Consider the following 17,770-nt stretch of genomic DNA (forward strand, 5'->3'; position numbering starts at 1 on the left):
CTCATCATTCTATTAAGATATTAATTCATACCATTTTGTAGATATCTTTAATGACATACATTATATTTGTCTTGTTTTATTAATTGTTAGCAATTTTGTAAAAATTTCAAAGCTACATGATTATTGTTTTACATTATTGTAAAAAGAATACATATATAACATCTGATTTAGTATCTAACGCGATTATTGAAATAGTTAAACCAAGAAACTAAAATTTTTCGATGGAGTAGTTTTTTTCAATTATTTTGTTTTAATAGTTAGAATATATCAATTAAGATAATATTTTTTTCAATTTTGGCAGTGGACTGAGAATTATTAACATTTTTAATAATACAATTTTAAAATTTTTTTAAAACTACGTAAAGTAAATCTAGTTTAATTCTGAAGAGAGAAAGAAGAAAAATGTGGAAGAAATGCAATTAATTGCAAGTGCATGTTTTGTGCTATTTTTCTCTTTCGTTTGTCAATTGTGCACTCGTTCCATCGTTGAGTGTAGAAAATTTAATGTAGTACGAATGAAAGGAACTAGTATTATCTCCCTAGTATTTTCATTTCCGTCAAAGATGGCGGAGACCACGCAAGAGTGTCGGTGCGAAACAAACACGTCAACATCGTTCACGTCATCGTGATCGAGCGTAGCCGGAGAATCCGTGCGGTTCAAATGTGCCTTGACCCTTCCAAATTTTCCTTCTTGCGCCTCTAAGTCCTACGTCGTGCCTCGAATCGATTCATCTATGATCATCCCCCAATCCTAGCAGTTTCATGTGCGCGCTTTGATTCCCAACTCGTTTAGCGAAAGACAGTTAGAAAGGCAAGATCGACCATGGCAGATTCCTTGCACAAGGACGGATACGAGAACTGTAAGTAATAGAAAAATAAAATAGAGCTCTCTTCTCCCGTCGTATGATTTTCTGGACACTTGTTCTTGGTAATCTGCTCCAACCTCCTGTACTTCTTACACTTCCTACACTCGCAAACAACGATCGCGTTTAGTGTGTACGACTGATGATTCGAATTCGCTCGCCGATGATTAATGCATTCGGGTGAAAATTCGCAACTCAATGACGGTTCAACAATCATTCCTTGAACGCATCTTGACATGTACTCTTGAAAAGCAGATTACGCAGATATTGCATAATCGTTTCGAACGCTGCCATTGTTTCTAGATGAAAGTGGGATGGGGACACTCTCCCCAAGCCCGTGTTTTTGAGTGCGCAGATGAGTCTGCGCAACTGACCATGTGATTGTTTGGCAGCTTCGTGTTTACAATTTACATGTGTTTGCTGACTTGCGTGTTGCGTATATAGGTTTGTCGCGTTGCTTGAAATCCCCAAAATTTGTTGCACTTTAAACGAGATAAATATACATAATCGAGCACTGGAGAAAGAGAAACCGAAGATGTCGAGTGCGAAAAGTGCAAGTAACGAACAGGCTCTATGTATGAGGGGCCGTTCCAAAATTATTAGAGTCCGACCGAAATTTCGGTTTCGGTTGCGGTTACGGCTAGTTTCGGTCAAAAATCAAGATTTCGGTTTGATTTCGGTTTCGACCGAAATTAAGATTAAATTTCGATGATTAAGGCCCGGTTCCACAACTCACGGTTAAATTAACTGGCCGATTATTCCATTGAAATTGACCAATCGTATTTGTTAATTTTGCTTAACGACAAATACGATTGGTCAATTCCAATGGAATAATCGGCCAGTTAATTTAACCGTGAGTTGTGGAACCGGGCCTAAGGCCCGATTTCACCAACTCCGGTTACTTTAACCAGTCGGTTATTCCATTGGAATTGACCAATCGCATTTGTTAATTTTGCTTAACGACAAATATGATTGGTCAAATCCAATGGAATAACCGGTTAAGGTAATCGGAGTTGGTGAAATCGGCCCTAAGCCGAACTGTCGACATCGACACCAGCGCCGCTAGCGGTTGCACCATCTCTTATCTCTTATCCGTTTTCATTTGTTTTCATTCGTTAAGTGTCTAATGTGAGTGAAGTGCTTCACGAATATAACCTTTTTAGTCTTGCCAGTCTTCAATAAAATTGTAAGTTCTTTTATTTATTAATTTTCGTAGTATTTTAGATTTATGATCTACATTTCTTTGTCTGTTGCTTCTTTTGTTTTTCTGTTTGTGAAATAATATTATTTTAGTATCATCTTGCTTGTGGCATGTTTCTTGTCTTTTTTGAGATAGATAATAAATTAAATTTTATTAAAGATAAGAAACACATGACTAGAAAAACGATTTACAATAAAATAGTGTGCGAAAAAAGAAGCAAAAGAGAAGGAATATTAAATATTACTATTGTAAGTTTATTAGATGAATTTTAATATAATTTTTATCAAATATGAACATTTCTAAATATAATAATTTTATTATTTTAGGGATAAAATGCCAAAGAAAAATCCTATATGGGATTATTTCGTCAAATCTGACTCAAATATATCCAAAGCTCAGTGCAATGCATGTGACAAATTATTATCTCTTGGAAGTGATAAAGGCAAAAGTCAGACAGTGCATGGCCTAAAACAACATTTATTAAAATTTCATTCAGAACAACATGCACAGTACTTGAAAAGGTTTGTTTACTTTTTTTAATATTTATTATTAAGCATTTATCAATTTATATTTAATCTTAATGAATATGAGATTTAGATTTTATATGTGATTATAAATCAATATCATAAATTATTATTAATTTATTTACTAAGTTTTTCAAATATTTATATATTTTATTATTAAATTACTAAATTATTTTATTTATTTTTATCAGATATCGTGAAAATGCAGAAGAAGAATCAGAAATTAAAGCGAAGCGTAAAAGACTACCAACCTTAATAAGTAATAATAAAAATATTGTACAAATTACGATTCCTAATCTGATTAAGCATGGTGCTAATATATCAATCTGGCCAGATGATCACGAAGTTTTACGACGCATCGATAAAGCAATAATGGATTTTTTTATTACTAATATGTTGCCATATTCTATTGTGGGAAGTAAGGCTGGATCTACAATAGGTGTAGTAAGCCTTATACCATAAGAAATTGATCAATTATAATCGAATATGAGAAGAATAATCGAATATAATTGGTTAATTCCTTATGGCTTAAGGCTTATTACATCTATTGTAGATCCGGCCTAATGCTTTTAAAAGATTAAATTTTGCAGACCCAGCTAAATTGAGCAAATATAAAATAAAATCTGAGAAATATTTTCGTACAACTTTAATACTGACAACATATGATAAAGTAAAAACAAAAGTAATGAAAAAAGTAAAATGATTTGTTATATCAAGCTGATTGGATCAGTTTTACTACAGATATTTGGTCCAGTCCGACAAAAACTTGCTCATTATTAAGTTTCACAGCACGTTTTATTCTCGGGCCTCAAAGATTAAAAGTGGTTTTAGGTGCCAACGTTTTAGAAGAGGATCACACTGGATTCTATATTTCTCAGAAGCTTATTGAATTAGTAAATAGCTATAATATTAAAAACAAAATCCATATGGCAATAAGAGACAATGCTGCTAATATGAATTGCGCTACACGTATTGCAGAATTTTCTGCATTAGGATGTGTCGCTCACAGTCTCCAATTGGTAATACATGATGCTATCTTTTTACAAAAAAATGTGTAAATACTTATTAAAAAATGTAGAAAGATTGTAAGACACTTAAGCGCAGTGAGCAAGCATCCAGATATTTATCTAAATGTCAAGAGACATGTGGTATTCTACAACATTCGTTAATACAAGATATAGAAACTAGATGAAACAGTACATTCCTTATGTTGGAACGTCTTATTAAACAAAAAAAATGCCATCAATCTTTATAGCATCGAACATGGAGGAATAGAAACTTTTAATAATGCGGAATGGGAATTAGCTATAAATATTATAAACGTGTTGAAAAATTTCTATGAGGCAACTTTAGATGTATCTAGTGATGATGCTTGTGTTTCTTTGATTATTCGACTCATTACTATGTTAAATGGTAAACTTCAATTAAAAGTCAATGATGTCAATAATGAAAACGATGACAATTCTATTTTAAAAATGAAACAAAAATTATTAGAGTCTTTGAATAAACGATTTGCTTATGTTAAGAACTCAACGTTGCTATTAACTGCCACTCTTTTAGATCCTAAATTTAAAACAAAATATTTAACATTAGATGAAATCGAAATTGGAAAGAAAGAAATCACAGACTTTTTGTTTAAAGAAGAAAACTCATCAATATCACAACAAGTTTTACAGGATGAAACTAGTCATGTTTACGTAGAAAAATCTTTAGCTGCTAATGTGTCGAAAGAGAGTTTGTGGAAAGTTCATGATAATTCTCCACCAAAGAAGGAAAACATATTGTCAGAAGGAGAAACATTTTTACAGGACACTTGAATTTTCTTAAGAGAGCCTAGACTTCAGCGAAATGCTAATATATATGCTTATTGGCATTCTAGTCCATATAAACAATTACAAAAGGCTGCAAATAAATATTTATCAGCTTCGCCGACTTCTGTAGCAAGCGAACAACTATTTAGCTCTGCTGGGCAAATTTATGCAGATAGATGCAGTAATTTATTGAGAAAAAATGCCGAAAAACTTTTATTTTTATGTTACAACATAACATTATTTAACTTTGATTATTAAGTTTCAATAAATCTATATAAATAAAAATGTAAATGTAAGTTTGTTTGTTATCTAAGATCTCCGAAAGTTATTCACTGTTTGCTCCAAAAACATCCGTTATATTCTAGGCTTAAAATAATGAATATAATTATTTAAACGAGAAAAAAGAATAGCAGATAGATTCACATGTGTCTCTTTTTTGAAAGAACATAAAAAAAAGTTAAAGTTTGGGAAATTTGCGAAATTTAAACAATGGATGAAAATAAATCTGGATTGAGGGAAACAACTTGAACAACGTAATAAAGGTAAATTATAATCCAATATATAATAAACGCAAACGCACACGCACATGCAAAGGCATACGCAAACGAACACACATGCATTAAAAAACGACACGTACAGAAATTTAAAATAGATAAAGGAAAAAAAGGTAATTAAAAGAAAGTAATTATTAATTTTAAAGGTGTTTATAAGTTAGGAAACGTACTTGCATAGGTAAACGCAATCGCAAACACGTACAAAAAAACACAATAAAATTTGAAAAAAGGAGTATTCTATTTTAATAAAGTTAACGAAAAATCACACATATACGCACAGGCAAACGTAAACAAAGACGCACACGCCTAAACACAGATTCAAACGAAGAAAGACATGGAAACATACACTCACTCAAACATACGAACTGAGTTTAATTTAAAGGTATACGTAATGTAATTGAATTCAATTTATTAAATTAAAAGAATAATTAAGGAAAATATAGTAATATAATATAAAATAAATTTGTTTTTTAAGAAGAAAAAATACAGGAAAAACCAAATAAAGAAGAAAATAATAAAACAGAAGAGTTAAATAAATCCCAAATCGACAGAAAAGGAAATAGTGCGTCCCCAAAAATAGAAATCGAGGAAATAAAAAAAGGTTAGTTAATGAAATAAAAATGTTTATTAATGAACACGTTTTAAGAATCCTACACAAAAAAGCACAAATAAACGCTAATTAAAAAGGCGTTAAAAATTTGAAGAAAAAATTAAAATAAATTTGCTCATAAGTTAGTAGGGTGAGGCAAGGGATGGGGAGCTAGGAAAGCGTAGGATCCACGGGAGATAAACACCGCCCCGATCCCGAAGAAAGAAGCAAGAAGCGCAGAAAGCCAAGAACGGGGAAGCATCCGTGAAAAAGTATAGATGGACGGTAGCAACGAATATTTGCAACACAAGTGAATGATTGAATCCAGGAAATTTAATTGAAGCTGAAATACTGTACGGACAAATCCAATTGGTATTTTAGTAAACAAATAAAGAGAAGATAGGATTAACAAAGAGTGTTTTAGTCTAATATGCGAGCGCGCGAAAAACAATAATACAAACACGCGCTAAATCTAAACATACTAAACAGACTGAACCACAGCAACGCGTGACCGGACACAGCTAGTGTTAAATAATAAAACTGTGATGTATAACTTTACTGTTATACTATGCAATGTATCTAATACAATTTCTATTAAAAAGTTGACTTTTTAAAAGATGTTTTTATTTTTTGTAAAAAATACACTTATATTGTAATAAAATATAATGAATAATAAAGTATTAATACATTCTTAAATAAAAGCTTATTTAATTGATAAAAAGCTTATTTGATGACAGAATACTTAAGTATTAAATATACATTTTTTCAACAGTCTCTTAAGTTATATACATAATATGTTATACATTTTCTCAAAAGTTTCGGTTTTGGTTTCGGCCGAAATTCAGAGAAGACCGAATATTCGTTTTCGGTTTTGGCCGAAACAAAAAAAAGTGGTTTCGGTCGGACTCGACAAAATTTACAGAAAATCCATAGTTTACGTTACTATAGATTTTTAATACAATAAATTTTGGAACGCAGCCGAAATTTAGCTTCGTGATTTAGCTATTTATTTCGCACTACTTTACAGAAAAAAGAATGTGAGAAAATTTTAATATAAAGAATATAAAATGTAAAAAAAGCAAATTTAAATAATATAATAGTTTTGTAGTTTTGCACGGTAGATTTGGGAAAAAACAAGTAAAAAGTACTGAATAAAATGCAAGAAAAAAATAACTTGGATCTTAATATATTGGTGTATTCAAAGATATTTACTTTGTGACTGCTACATTATTTATAGATATCTCTTTTTATTGCTTCAAAATACTGATAAGTTACATAACTGATTACATCTTAGTTCAAAAAAGAATGTGTAAAATGTAAATGATATAAATCCTTGCAAATGTTATCTTAGAAATATAAAATACAGGGTCGGTTGTTCCAACTTCTTGGTAAACTTATCTACCAGGTAAGCATGTGTCTGTCTTTATTTCTTTTCTTAAATAAATAAAGACAAAATATATTTACTTGATAAGTAAGTTTACCAAGAAGTTGGAACAACCGACCCTTAGAATAAGCAAGTTTTAACATTATTTTTATTTATAAAAATTTGTAATATTCAATATACAGGTGTGTTATTGTGTATTTGTTATTTTTTGATAACAGCTGGCCTGACGATGCGTACTAACAGCATTAATATAGGATCAGACAGCAGTGACATGAAGCTAGAGCCTTCCAGTCCTACAGAGAAGTATACCTTCTCTCGTTGTAGCAGCACAGGATCAGTTAACACACCATCTTCTTCCGCTCATAATACAGGTAAGCACATTAATTTGCTGTATTAGATAATTGTATAAATATATACATAACACAAATTAATAATCGATAATGTATGATGTTTAGAGGACGAAGATAGTGATAATAAAAATTCCACCATAAGTTACAAGGACCGTAGGCGAGAGGCTCATACGCAGGCGGAGCAGAAAAGGCGGGATGCTATCAAGAAAGGTTATGATTCCCTTCAAGATTTGGTACCGAGCTGTCAATACACAGAGTCCACGGGTTACAAGATTTCCAAGGCTACGGTACTCCAAAAATCCATCGATTACATACAGTTTCTGTTGCAACAGAAGAAGAGGCAGGAGGATGAGCGTAATGCACTGAGAAAGGAAGTCGTCGCGTTGCGCATTATGCAGGCAAATTATGAGCAAATTGTCAAAGCACATCAGACGCAGCCAGGACATGCGGAAATGCGTATTTCAGACGAGATGAAGTTTCAAGTGGTATGGAAATGCTCTTTTTTTCTTTATGAAATTACTGTAATCGTTTTTATAATTTAAATTTTGTATGTTGCAGTTCCAGGCAATAATGAATCGCCTTTTCGAAACGTTCAATATTTCCGTAGCTAATTTCACTGAATTGTCTGGTTGTGTGTTCAGTTGGCTGGAGGAACATTGTAAACCTCAGGTAAACAACTACATATTTTTATATTCTTAATTTATTTTTTGAAATGAAAGATAATAAATGCATCACTATTAATATTTCCTAGACTCTACGCCAAATAGTAACCTCGGTACTACAACAGCTCACAATTGGTAACAATCAAATTAGCTAGTCAAGTGCATTTCTGAGAAAGGTATTGCACAATGTCCTCAAAAGAATTCCTGTTATCTGTAAAGAAAATATAAGTACTATACATAGTACTATATAATATTTAGATCAAGTCTACGAAACAAAGAGCATTTATCTCTTCATTTTTCTTTTTTTCATTTGATTGACAATATAGTAGATTCTCGAAACAAACAAAATTAAAACAAGTATGAATTAAGTAGAAATACGTTTTTTCATTGTATTTTTATTAATGCAATGGTTAGGTAATTGATTTAATGGTTTACTTAATTGGTTACATGGTTTAGTTAATACATTTTGAGAAAATTTACGTATTATTTTAATGTTTTTCTTTTTTAAGTTTTACGTAATTTATCTCTAATATAGATATCTTCTAGTTTGTAGATAATTAGCTTTTTGTTGTGGTTTGTAAAGATAATTTGAGATAATATCTTTTATTATTGAAATCTGTAGACATTAATAAAATAATAAGTTACCAGAAGAGATATGCACTGCAGATATAATGCATGTGGGAAATATGAATAAAAATTTATTTTATATACATCTAAATATGATGCAGGGTTATTATCAATAATTGATGTAGATGATATTTTTACCAGATCTTTTATTGCATATACTTTGCGATAAACAAATGGCATATAGTGTATATATGTATATGTGTGTATATCTGATTATGTATATATAACAGATTTATAACATATATTTACAATGGATAAATGTATACACGATCGAACTTTCGTGTATATTTTGTTCCTTAATTTTCCCTCTCTTCATATTGCAATATCCTTTAAAAAAAATATTTTTCAGAATATGTATTCTTTTCCATGATTGTTAGTTATGTTAGTAGCTCTAATTATTACCCGTTATTTCACTCTTTATTATTATAATTGTTGCAAAGCGCGGTTTTTTAATTATTTCCACATTTGAGTTTTGCTTTCTATTTTTAAATTTTTTCGGATTCCGTGGCCATACTTTCCCCTTGTGTTGTCATGGTTGTAATATCGTTCATTGGTATCGCATCTAATCGGATTCTGTTTGCATTATCCGATTCTCGTCGAGGATTCTGTTGACGTCGTCTTTTAGCTCTGCTTCCTGGTAAACGGCAACATAAATCTCGAAAGATGCAAGCGTAGCAGGCTAACAGCGCGCTGATCATCATCAAACCAACAGTCGCGAGAATAACGACGAGAAAGATGGAAATTGGACTGTCATCCATCTCACTTTGCGAATTTGTTGCTATTGAATGCTGTAACAAAAAATTTACTTAAGTTTAACGTATTTTAATTTGTTTTACAATAATCAATTAACATCGTAAAAAACATTGAACTTTTTTCCTCGATCTATAATCTTTGGAATGCTAGAATTTTCTATGTAATCTTTTGTTATCTAAAAAGTAGCCTTTAATAAGGATTTTCGGAAAATGATAATATTTTCTATATATAAGTATTGCGAATAATTTATTAAAGCTATTGCATTTAATTGATCGCTATTAGTCACAGAACATTTTCATGTTTTGTTCTTTCCTCATTATTTATGAACTTTTTATTTTTACTGATGATATTATCCAATACAATTTAATATATTATTGTAAATCTACATATAATTAACCACTTTTCTTATACCACAATAGATAATGTTTACATTTGCTTATCAAAAAATTATTATTAGAGACAAATTAGTGAATAATTCGATCTCCGTGTATTCCGATCAGTTCAATCGAACGTAAAGAACCTCTTACATCTTTCGATCATCACGAAAGCGAATGAGAATGACCGAAAGAGAAAAATAGGATAGCTGGCGGCAAAAATCAAATAAGGGGAAAAGTAATTCCATGCCGTCATAGTCATTGCTACAGGCTTTCCCCTTTTCACAATCGATGTGATCACATTTCCTTCCTCTTTTTATTTCTTTCTTTCTTCGGGCGAGCGATTATCCGCACATCTACTCGAATCTTATCTAGCTTGGATTCTTTTTGCCAAAATAAAAATAATAACTGATTGGATATAGGAAATCTAAGAAAGAGCACTTAAGGGGCATTTTAGAAAAAAGCGCATTTTTATTGCGAATGAAAGAGAGAGAGAGAGTGAGAGGGGTAGAGGGGGAGGGGGTCAAAACTGCGCGATGTAAAGGAACGTTGCTGTGTGAAAATGAACGTCTCTTGCTAAGTGAACTATGCGCGAAATTTATAATTTACAAGACTGGACGTTTCTCAATGCAGACGTCGGGGAAATTGGGGCAGTTCTCAAGAAACAGAAAAAAAGAGAAAAAGAGCGAAGCGTTATATTCGCTATATTCTGGCTAGAAAATTGCCTTGAACATCATGTTTTATGTAAAGAAAGAAAAAAATATATAAAAGATATATGGTATCTTCCTATTATATGACATATGAAATCTTCTTGGAGGACATCACATTTACAGAGAATTTCCAACTCGTCATTCCCTTTACATGAATTTTCGCAGATTCTACTCGTAAATATCGGCTCTTTTTAGAAACAGAAAACTATTCTTTAGTAAAGCACGTTTTCCCTTGGGATTGAGAAATTCTGTTTCTTCGATAATAATTTATACAGATGCTTTCTGATTTTATATTGAAAATAATGTATTAGAAGGAAACTTCGTGCGCAATAGGAATGTACGTTCAAAATCAACAAAATCATACGGATAAATTCATGAAAAGGTTAAAAAAAATTAACAGAATAAAAGTAGTTAATAAAATTTGTAAAAAATTATATATAAACTTCATTTACATAAATGTTTATCTTATAATTCTTATAATTTCTTAAAATCGTATGTTATAAATAACGTTATTTTTACTATACATTTCTTTTCGTCATTCGTACTTCTGGATATAAATTAAAAAAAAAAAGTTTAATTTATCATCCCCTACAATTTTCAAATGTTGTCCGTGTTGTTTTACAAAACTCCTGTGTTACGATATCCTAGAATTAATACGATAAATGTGTTACACGTTAACAGATATTTTTTAATCTATTTTTTTTTTGTTTGTTTATTTTGTTTCCGTGACTATGTAGATACTCGTGCTATTACTCCATTCAATCAGAGTTATCTATCACGAAGATTGATAACGCCAGGAAAAATTGTTACGCGGCATTCTATCCCGTAATAGCTTCGCTTAACATATATATATATATATATATTGGAAAATATAACTAATGGAGGGGTTGCTTTTAATGCCTTCGAGAAAAATGAGACGTGCTTGAGATAAGCACAAACAGCTCTTGGCATAATTTTTTATCTGAGGAGCTATTAGCGATTATAGTATGTAACAACGGCAAATATATTATACATATACAGATATATAAAATATAAAGCGATCATCGATCGAACGATTTCTCCCTCACCTACGCTATTATATGATATCGAGGAATTCTTGGCTCGCCCTCATCCCTCTTTAGCACGGTTCGCAGAGTGTCCAATTTTCGTGCGCATCGTCGAACTTCGTCTCGCCCTCATTCACCTCAGACTCGGCAAATCGAATGTCGTTGGGCTTCCGTTCTTCTTCAAAACAAATTTCAAACCGAGCTTTCTGTCGCGCTGATCCCACATATCGTGCGCAGCAGCCCCGTTCTATTTTCCTTCAGCACGCTTTTGGGAATCGTCTTGACGTTGACAATTCGTATTCAGATATCAAAATGGCTTATAGATATCGAGTGTCGAATTCCATGTACCATTTCAATAACTATTTTCAAAATCATATGTAGAGAGAGAGAGAGAGAGAGAGAGAGAGAACTCTTCGTAATCACTCAACTTCCGTCAATCACGGTAAATCAATAAATTCTCTCTTCGAGTTAACGATGATACGGATAACGCTTTGACGAGTACAAATTACCAAATGACACTTTTGAAGCAACGAGAAAACTTCGAGTGTGTCATTTTAACTAATCGAATTTCGACAAATCCCTCCGTTATTGAAATCGCACGGCACACATCGCTGTTAACGTTGACGATAAGCCGACATGAAGACAGCACTAATTTTTATTTAATAGACTAGACGCAGGGAGAGAAGCTTTATTACAAGCGCGTTGTTTACAGCACGAGTGTCGCATACAAACTGTGACTGCGAACGGTCCATTGTAACGCGCATCCTCACAAACTCCTACTGCACTCCTCCCACTCGCATCCCTTCTCGTTTCGCACATCCCTTCGTACTAAGCAATAATCCTTGTCAAATAACTCTCCTTCTCAATGTATGAATATTTCCCTTTCGCTTTTGCGAAACTGGGTTAAATATCGATTACTTCCGTTCAATTGCTTCCCCGTTATTTATTTATCTTTTTAACTCTTTTATGCCTTTCGATAGTATCGAGTATAAATTTTCTTTTACATTTTTTATCTTCTATATGAATTAATTTATATTGAGATTGTTATCGTGTTCTTCTTTTACACGTTTTACCATTTTTATCAGATTGATATACACATATAGATTTATTTATTATATTACAATAATTTTTTTAAATAAGATGATAATTAATAATGTAGAGAGTAATGATTGTTTCCCAGAGATTAATCAAATTAGAAAAAATTACGTTATTTCTATTTAAAAAAAAAACTTTAATCTATTCTTAATGAATCTTTCCAAAATATATAATAGAAGTAAGTAATATAATTAATCTTCGTATTTTAGTCGTATCCTTGAACTATCCTAATTGTATTGACACAAAATGGAAGGAGGTAATCAATGTTCACTATTGCGTGAAATTTCCTCTGCTGTCGAACCTTTCAATTAATCGATGCTACATTGAAATTGCCGAAAATTTCCCGGTTCAGTTTCTCGACGCGATAACATTGTTACTGTCTGCATTCGACGGGCAAAAAAAAGCTTTTTTTTTTTACACTTCAATTCAAAGTGACATTTCCTCTCACCGAGCATCATTTGTCACTCGCTCTCGACTTCTCATCTCGTTACAATTTTCGGCAGCATCGCACTGTCTCCCATCGGCAAAGGCATGTTTCCCTCGGGCGGAATCCTGACTTAAGTGATTCCAGAATATAAGAGCTAAGATTAGAATATTTGGACTACGTGACTGTGAACAAGAATGGCTCCCGATGCGCAGATTATGCTGGAAAACTGTTACCTATACAGAGCTGAAACGCCCTCTTAAATCTCAGAAGCGAGTTCTTCTTGTGTCAAAGAAAAGGAGAAAATTTATGCAAACTTTATAAACCTTGGATGTTTTCTGAATATCTTGCTGGATTTTAGAACGGCACCTTGAAAGTAAGGAGTGACACAAGAAAGTACGAGAAACCTGCGAAGCATACAAAATTACGTGATATTACGAAATTACGACGGAAACAAGTTGCACAAATTACTGAACAATCACGTTTATTAACGGCGACTGCACGGGCTGCACCATGCCAAACACACGTTATAATACACTGAGAAAAATATCTGGTAAGATTGACCAGAATTCTGGTTACACGATTATTCACCAGACTTCTGGTTAATTTCACCAGATACTTTTCTCAATGTACGCTTCGTTAGCTGTGTTTGACGCATGAAACGTGTAAATTACGTTATCATACGTTCATTATCGTCCGCAAATTATTAACGAGTTGCCGGGATAGACGGCAAATAATTCGCAAGAAGATACAACGATAGAGGAGAGAGATAAATTCCCTTCTTCGGAAATAATTCATCGATCTTAAAATGTAGGTTTAATTTGTCATTTCGATTCTGCATGACCTCCTTCCCTTGATTGCCGAAAGGTATCAAGGCACTCCTCCAACATCCCCTGCCGATCTCGATGGTACGACGGAAGTTGCATGCAAATTGGATTAACAATCACTCACTATAGGAAATTGCTCTTGCATAATGGCACCTTCTGATCGTGTATATAAAATCAATCACGTGTATTATCATTTATAGTAAATTCTCTTCTTCTCTTTATAATATTTTGAAAATGTTATTTTTGTGTAAAAAAAATTTATTTTTTGAACATGAAACATGGCCTCTGTCAAATAAATGATACTTCTTCTCTCGTTGTAAGCGCAATTTGTGCATTAATCCATAAATATAGAATATAATTAAAATAATAAAACAATGTACGCCATGAAAATTAATTACCTCGATCTATTTGATGCTAATTAAAAAAGATTTCTTATTTCTTACAAGGTAAAATTATCAACTATTAATTATTTATAATTACAGATATTGAAGTTTTGTTACGCTTCCTGATTTATACTGTGTAAAGAGGTAACAATTAATACGAAGATGCGAATAGAAATATCTTTGTTTGAGATAGAATATCTCTTTTAAGACGGACTAAGAGCCTCCTTCAGAATATTACTGAATTCTATCAGTTCCTTTCTCAGCTTTTGTACGTCTGTTTCCTCCACTTTCTTTTCTTGTTGGCGGAGGTAACGTTGCACTAATTGCGTCATGACTTCTGCGAATCGTATATCGTTTTTCTGTTCAAGATCTTCCTGCAAAATATGGATTAAGTAAATAAATCAAAGTAAACGTTTTTATTTTTATCTATTGATCATAACTTGAACTATGACAATAATGGCGCTTATAAATAAATACTTTAAAATACACAGGAAACGTCATGAGAAGAAAAACGAAAGATTACTATGCGAAATGTATTTCTGCTTTGTTAAATTCTACAATTAATGTGTGATTTCATAACGCATTAAATCCGCATTCGGACTTGGTGATGGCATACTGACTATGTAGCAACAATTTACAAAATCCCATCGTGCACGTTTGCCAGGTGGTGGTTTAATCAATATTTTTATATACTCGATTACTGGCCGTAATCCCGTGAAAATTGAGAAAATGCAGAATGGAGGTGGAAGCGTTGTTGTAAGCATGACATCAACATAAGCCTGAAAAAATAAAGCGATAGATGTTATTGACATTTGTAAATGGTCTACAATTTGTTATTTTGAACTTTGCATGCCTCTCTCTTTTATTCGCGTTTTATTTTAATTTTGAAAAAAAAAGCACAGTTTGAAACAACATTTTAAAATCTGAAAAATGAACGTTGAATAATATTCAATGAACATATTTATACATAAATATTCACTAACTTCAGTTCGACCAAAGATCCACTCTACATTGACATTGTCAGTCACTTTGGTGAATGTATTTGCCATACACGCAATTAGCATATTCAAAACGATTACTACGGATATAAATTGGAAACCTGAAAAATAGAAATCAGGTTATTAAGATGATTCATCGAGGAATAAAAATGGTTGTGTAAACTGTTAGTACTAATGGAATAGTAATTCAAATAAGTAAAAGTGGAATAAAAACAGAAGTGTACTTACTGCCAAAAGCAAGATAACCGATAAATTCGGTGAAGCTATGATGATTAATTATTGTTTCTGACTCCCTTTCACCTGGAAGGTTTTCGATGATCACGTCAGCGCTTTCTACGGGACTCATGCAAAAAATAGCCCAGAAGAGAGTTTTCAGAGTAGACTTGAAATCGACGAAGGAATTTTCTTGCCCTGTCTTTAGCTTTGAGTCGTCATCCGTCTGCACCATTCCATTATAATACTGATAAAGATGACACAATCCTGAAGAAAGTTCTCAAGTTCATAAAACGTTAGGCTATAAAAAAATTATTGAATTCTGCAGGACTGTTTTTCTTTTTGAATTTGCAGACACTAATTTTTTCAATTTAGACATTCTGGGACAAATTGTGCTAAAATTATATGGCTAGATAAAGTATTTTCAATTATTCCATTGATTCAAAGAGACTTTATATAGTTCAATACATACTTCAATACATATCTTACCAACTGTGAATGCCATAACAATGATACCAAATATTGTTACAAAATGGCTAACGTCTCTGATCATTTTAACTAAAGAAAGTTGCAAAGGTCCTAGATGATAGTCTAGTTGGCAGATAAATAGTAATTTAAAAAAGGCCATGATTGCTGCGACACAAAAGATCCCTTCCGCTATCAAAGTCGGATCGTATTTGTGCCAATATTTTCTTTCTAATTCACGTTGATTATTTACTCTAACGTCCACTGCGGCAACTATCCAGAAGAGAAACGTTAGAACGAACAACACAAGCATAACAAGCTCATACCTGCGTTAAACGAGAAGATTATTTATATGTAAAGAATTATCAAATTATATATGTTAACTAGATTACAAAATTTGCAAAAGTTCTTTTTATGTTAAAGAATCAATAATATTAATTACGATAATTTGTTGCATTAAATGATTCTTATTTTACCAGTTTGTACGTGTTTTAAAACATCTAACCGGACCGTCCACAATGCAAAGTCGAACGAATGCAAATATATACGATATCACGTAAATAGCGAGAACCCATTCGTATCCTGAGGAGATAATTTGAATTTAAAAAAAGACTTTAGAAAAAGAGAAATTTAACCCTTTAGCTACGGATGAGTTAACGTTCTGCCACTGTATTGTACACTTCAGTCGCGACTAAACGCAACTGAGATACACATACACACACACACAAAGATATTAAAATACAGAAAACCGCTACTATAGTGGCTCTTTGTTCTCACAAAACAATTATCGTTTAGAGAAAAGTCACGTTTAGTAACTGAAGGGTTAACTTTAATCTCGGAAGTAATTAGAAATGCACCGGTATTGGGTGGTCCGCGAAGCTGTTCAGTTTTGTCGCTACGCGATTGCAAAAATACGAATATGAGAAATATGAGGTAATTCGCTACGGAAGAGAGAAATTTGTTAACCGGGATTTCGTAGAACTTGGCTCGTTGCGAGTTTGGTGCGAGTAATATGACGAACGCCTTGATTGGTAGCAAACCGATCTGCGGAATTACCGATAAGCACTTCAGCCACGTATTTCTGACTTTCCATTCGTGCCACGTGCCAATCCACTGGCTCTCGACGAGCTGAAAGAATATCAATTTTAACTTCTTGATGAAATTTCTTAATTCGCGACAACTTTCATCGCGGTCCTTGCAAGTTACTTTTATAAAGCAATTCTGTGTCTGAAAAGCGAGAAATTAATTTTCAACAAATAAAGTTAAATTTTGATTTTGCCCCATGAATTCTACATAATCCAATTTACAAAGTTATAAAAATTAAAATGTATAGAAAGGACAAATAAATGTTTATTTTTCATAGGTAAAATCTTTTTAAAATTATTTAATACTAAGTACAGCAATATTTCTCGTAAGACTCTATGATATTTGAATGCCGCACATTTGTCATATTCATACACAGAGAAAAACGATGTTGTCAATTTGACTAAATTTTTTGAACTTCAATTTAAGTATATTTGACGGAAATACACCAATAGTTGAATTGAAGAAATTTAATCAAATTGAAAAATTTAGTCAAATCAACAACTTTTTTTTCTCGGTGTACGATACCTGTTGTACACTCGGATGAGCCACAAATGTTTTTTGCTTGTAATCCAAAGCTAATAATAATCGGGGATATGTGAAACTGGAGATACGACCAGCAAAACCAACAGTTTGTTTTAATATACATTCAACTTCCTCAGCGGTACGAGCACATCCGATCAAGTCGGTGGCAAATTGGGTCACCTCCTTTATCACAAAACTAGGTGGATTATTAACTTTTCACTTTTAACACTTTTAATAAGCAACAGATTATCAAAGTATATTAATAATAAATAACTTATTTTCTGCATCTTGTTGTTTGTTTAGATAATT

At 32.4% G+C, this 17,770-nt stretch overlaps 2 protein-coding genes and 1 long non-coding RNA gene across 4 annotated transcripts; 2 read left to right on the forward strand and 1 right to left on the reverse strand.

Moving 5' to 3' along the window:
* The first annotated feature begins 373 nt into the window (after window positions 1-373).
* On the forward strand, window positions 374-8,838 carry LOC105832802 (max-like protein X). The gene is made up of 5 exons (XM_012674067.3): window positions 374-860; window positions 7,145-7,297; window positions 7,382-7,761; window positions 7,835-7,945; window positions 8,028-8,838. Exons 1-5 carry the CDS (start codon window positions 824-826, stop codon window positions 8,091-8,093), a joined length of 747 nt encoding a protein of 248 aa, XP_012529521.1. The 5' UTR covers window positions 374-823; the 3' UTR covers window positions 8,094-8,838.
* On the forward strand, window positions 3,160-6,578 carry LOC105832803. Of its 2 annotated transcripts, none has more exons than XR_004963142.1 (3): window positions 3,160-4,941; window positions 5,429-5,554; window positions 5,686-6,578. It is a non-coding gene; the product is annotated as an uncharacterized LOC105832803 (long non-coding RNA). The 2 variants fall into 2 exon arrangements; XR_004963143.1 differs by having other exon boundaries at window positions 5,432-5,554.
* Window positions 8,697-16,251, reverse strand: LOC105832795 (short transient receptor potential channel 4). Its single transcript, XM_036286503.1, has 4 exons — window positions 15,878-16,251; window positions 15,404-15,655; window positions 15,161-15,276; window positions 8,697-9,353 (listed from the first exon to the last, which is right to left on the reverse strand). The coding sequence occupies exons 1-4, from the start codon at window positions 16,164-16,166 to the stop codon at window positions 9,051-9,053; spliced, it is 960 nt and encodes a 319-aa protein (XP_036142396.1). The 5' UTR covers window positions 16,167-16,251; the 3' UTR covers window positions 8,697-9,050.
* Between the last annotated feature and the right edge of the window lie 1,519 nt (window positions 16,252-17,770).

Source organism: Monomorium pharaonis, chromosome 5, assembly GCF_013373865.1.
Source record: "Monomorium pharaonis isolate MP-MQ-018 chromosome 5, ASM1337386v2, whole genome shotgun sequence".
Lineage (NCBI taxonomy): Eukaryota > Metazoa > Arthropoda > Insecta > Hymenoptera > Formicidae > Monomorium > Monomorium pharaonis.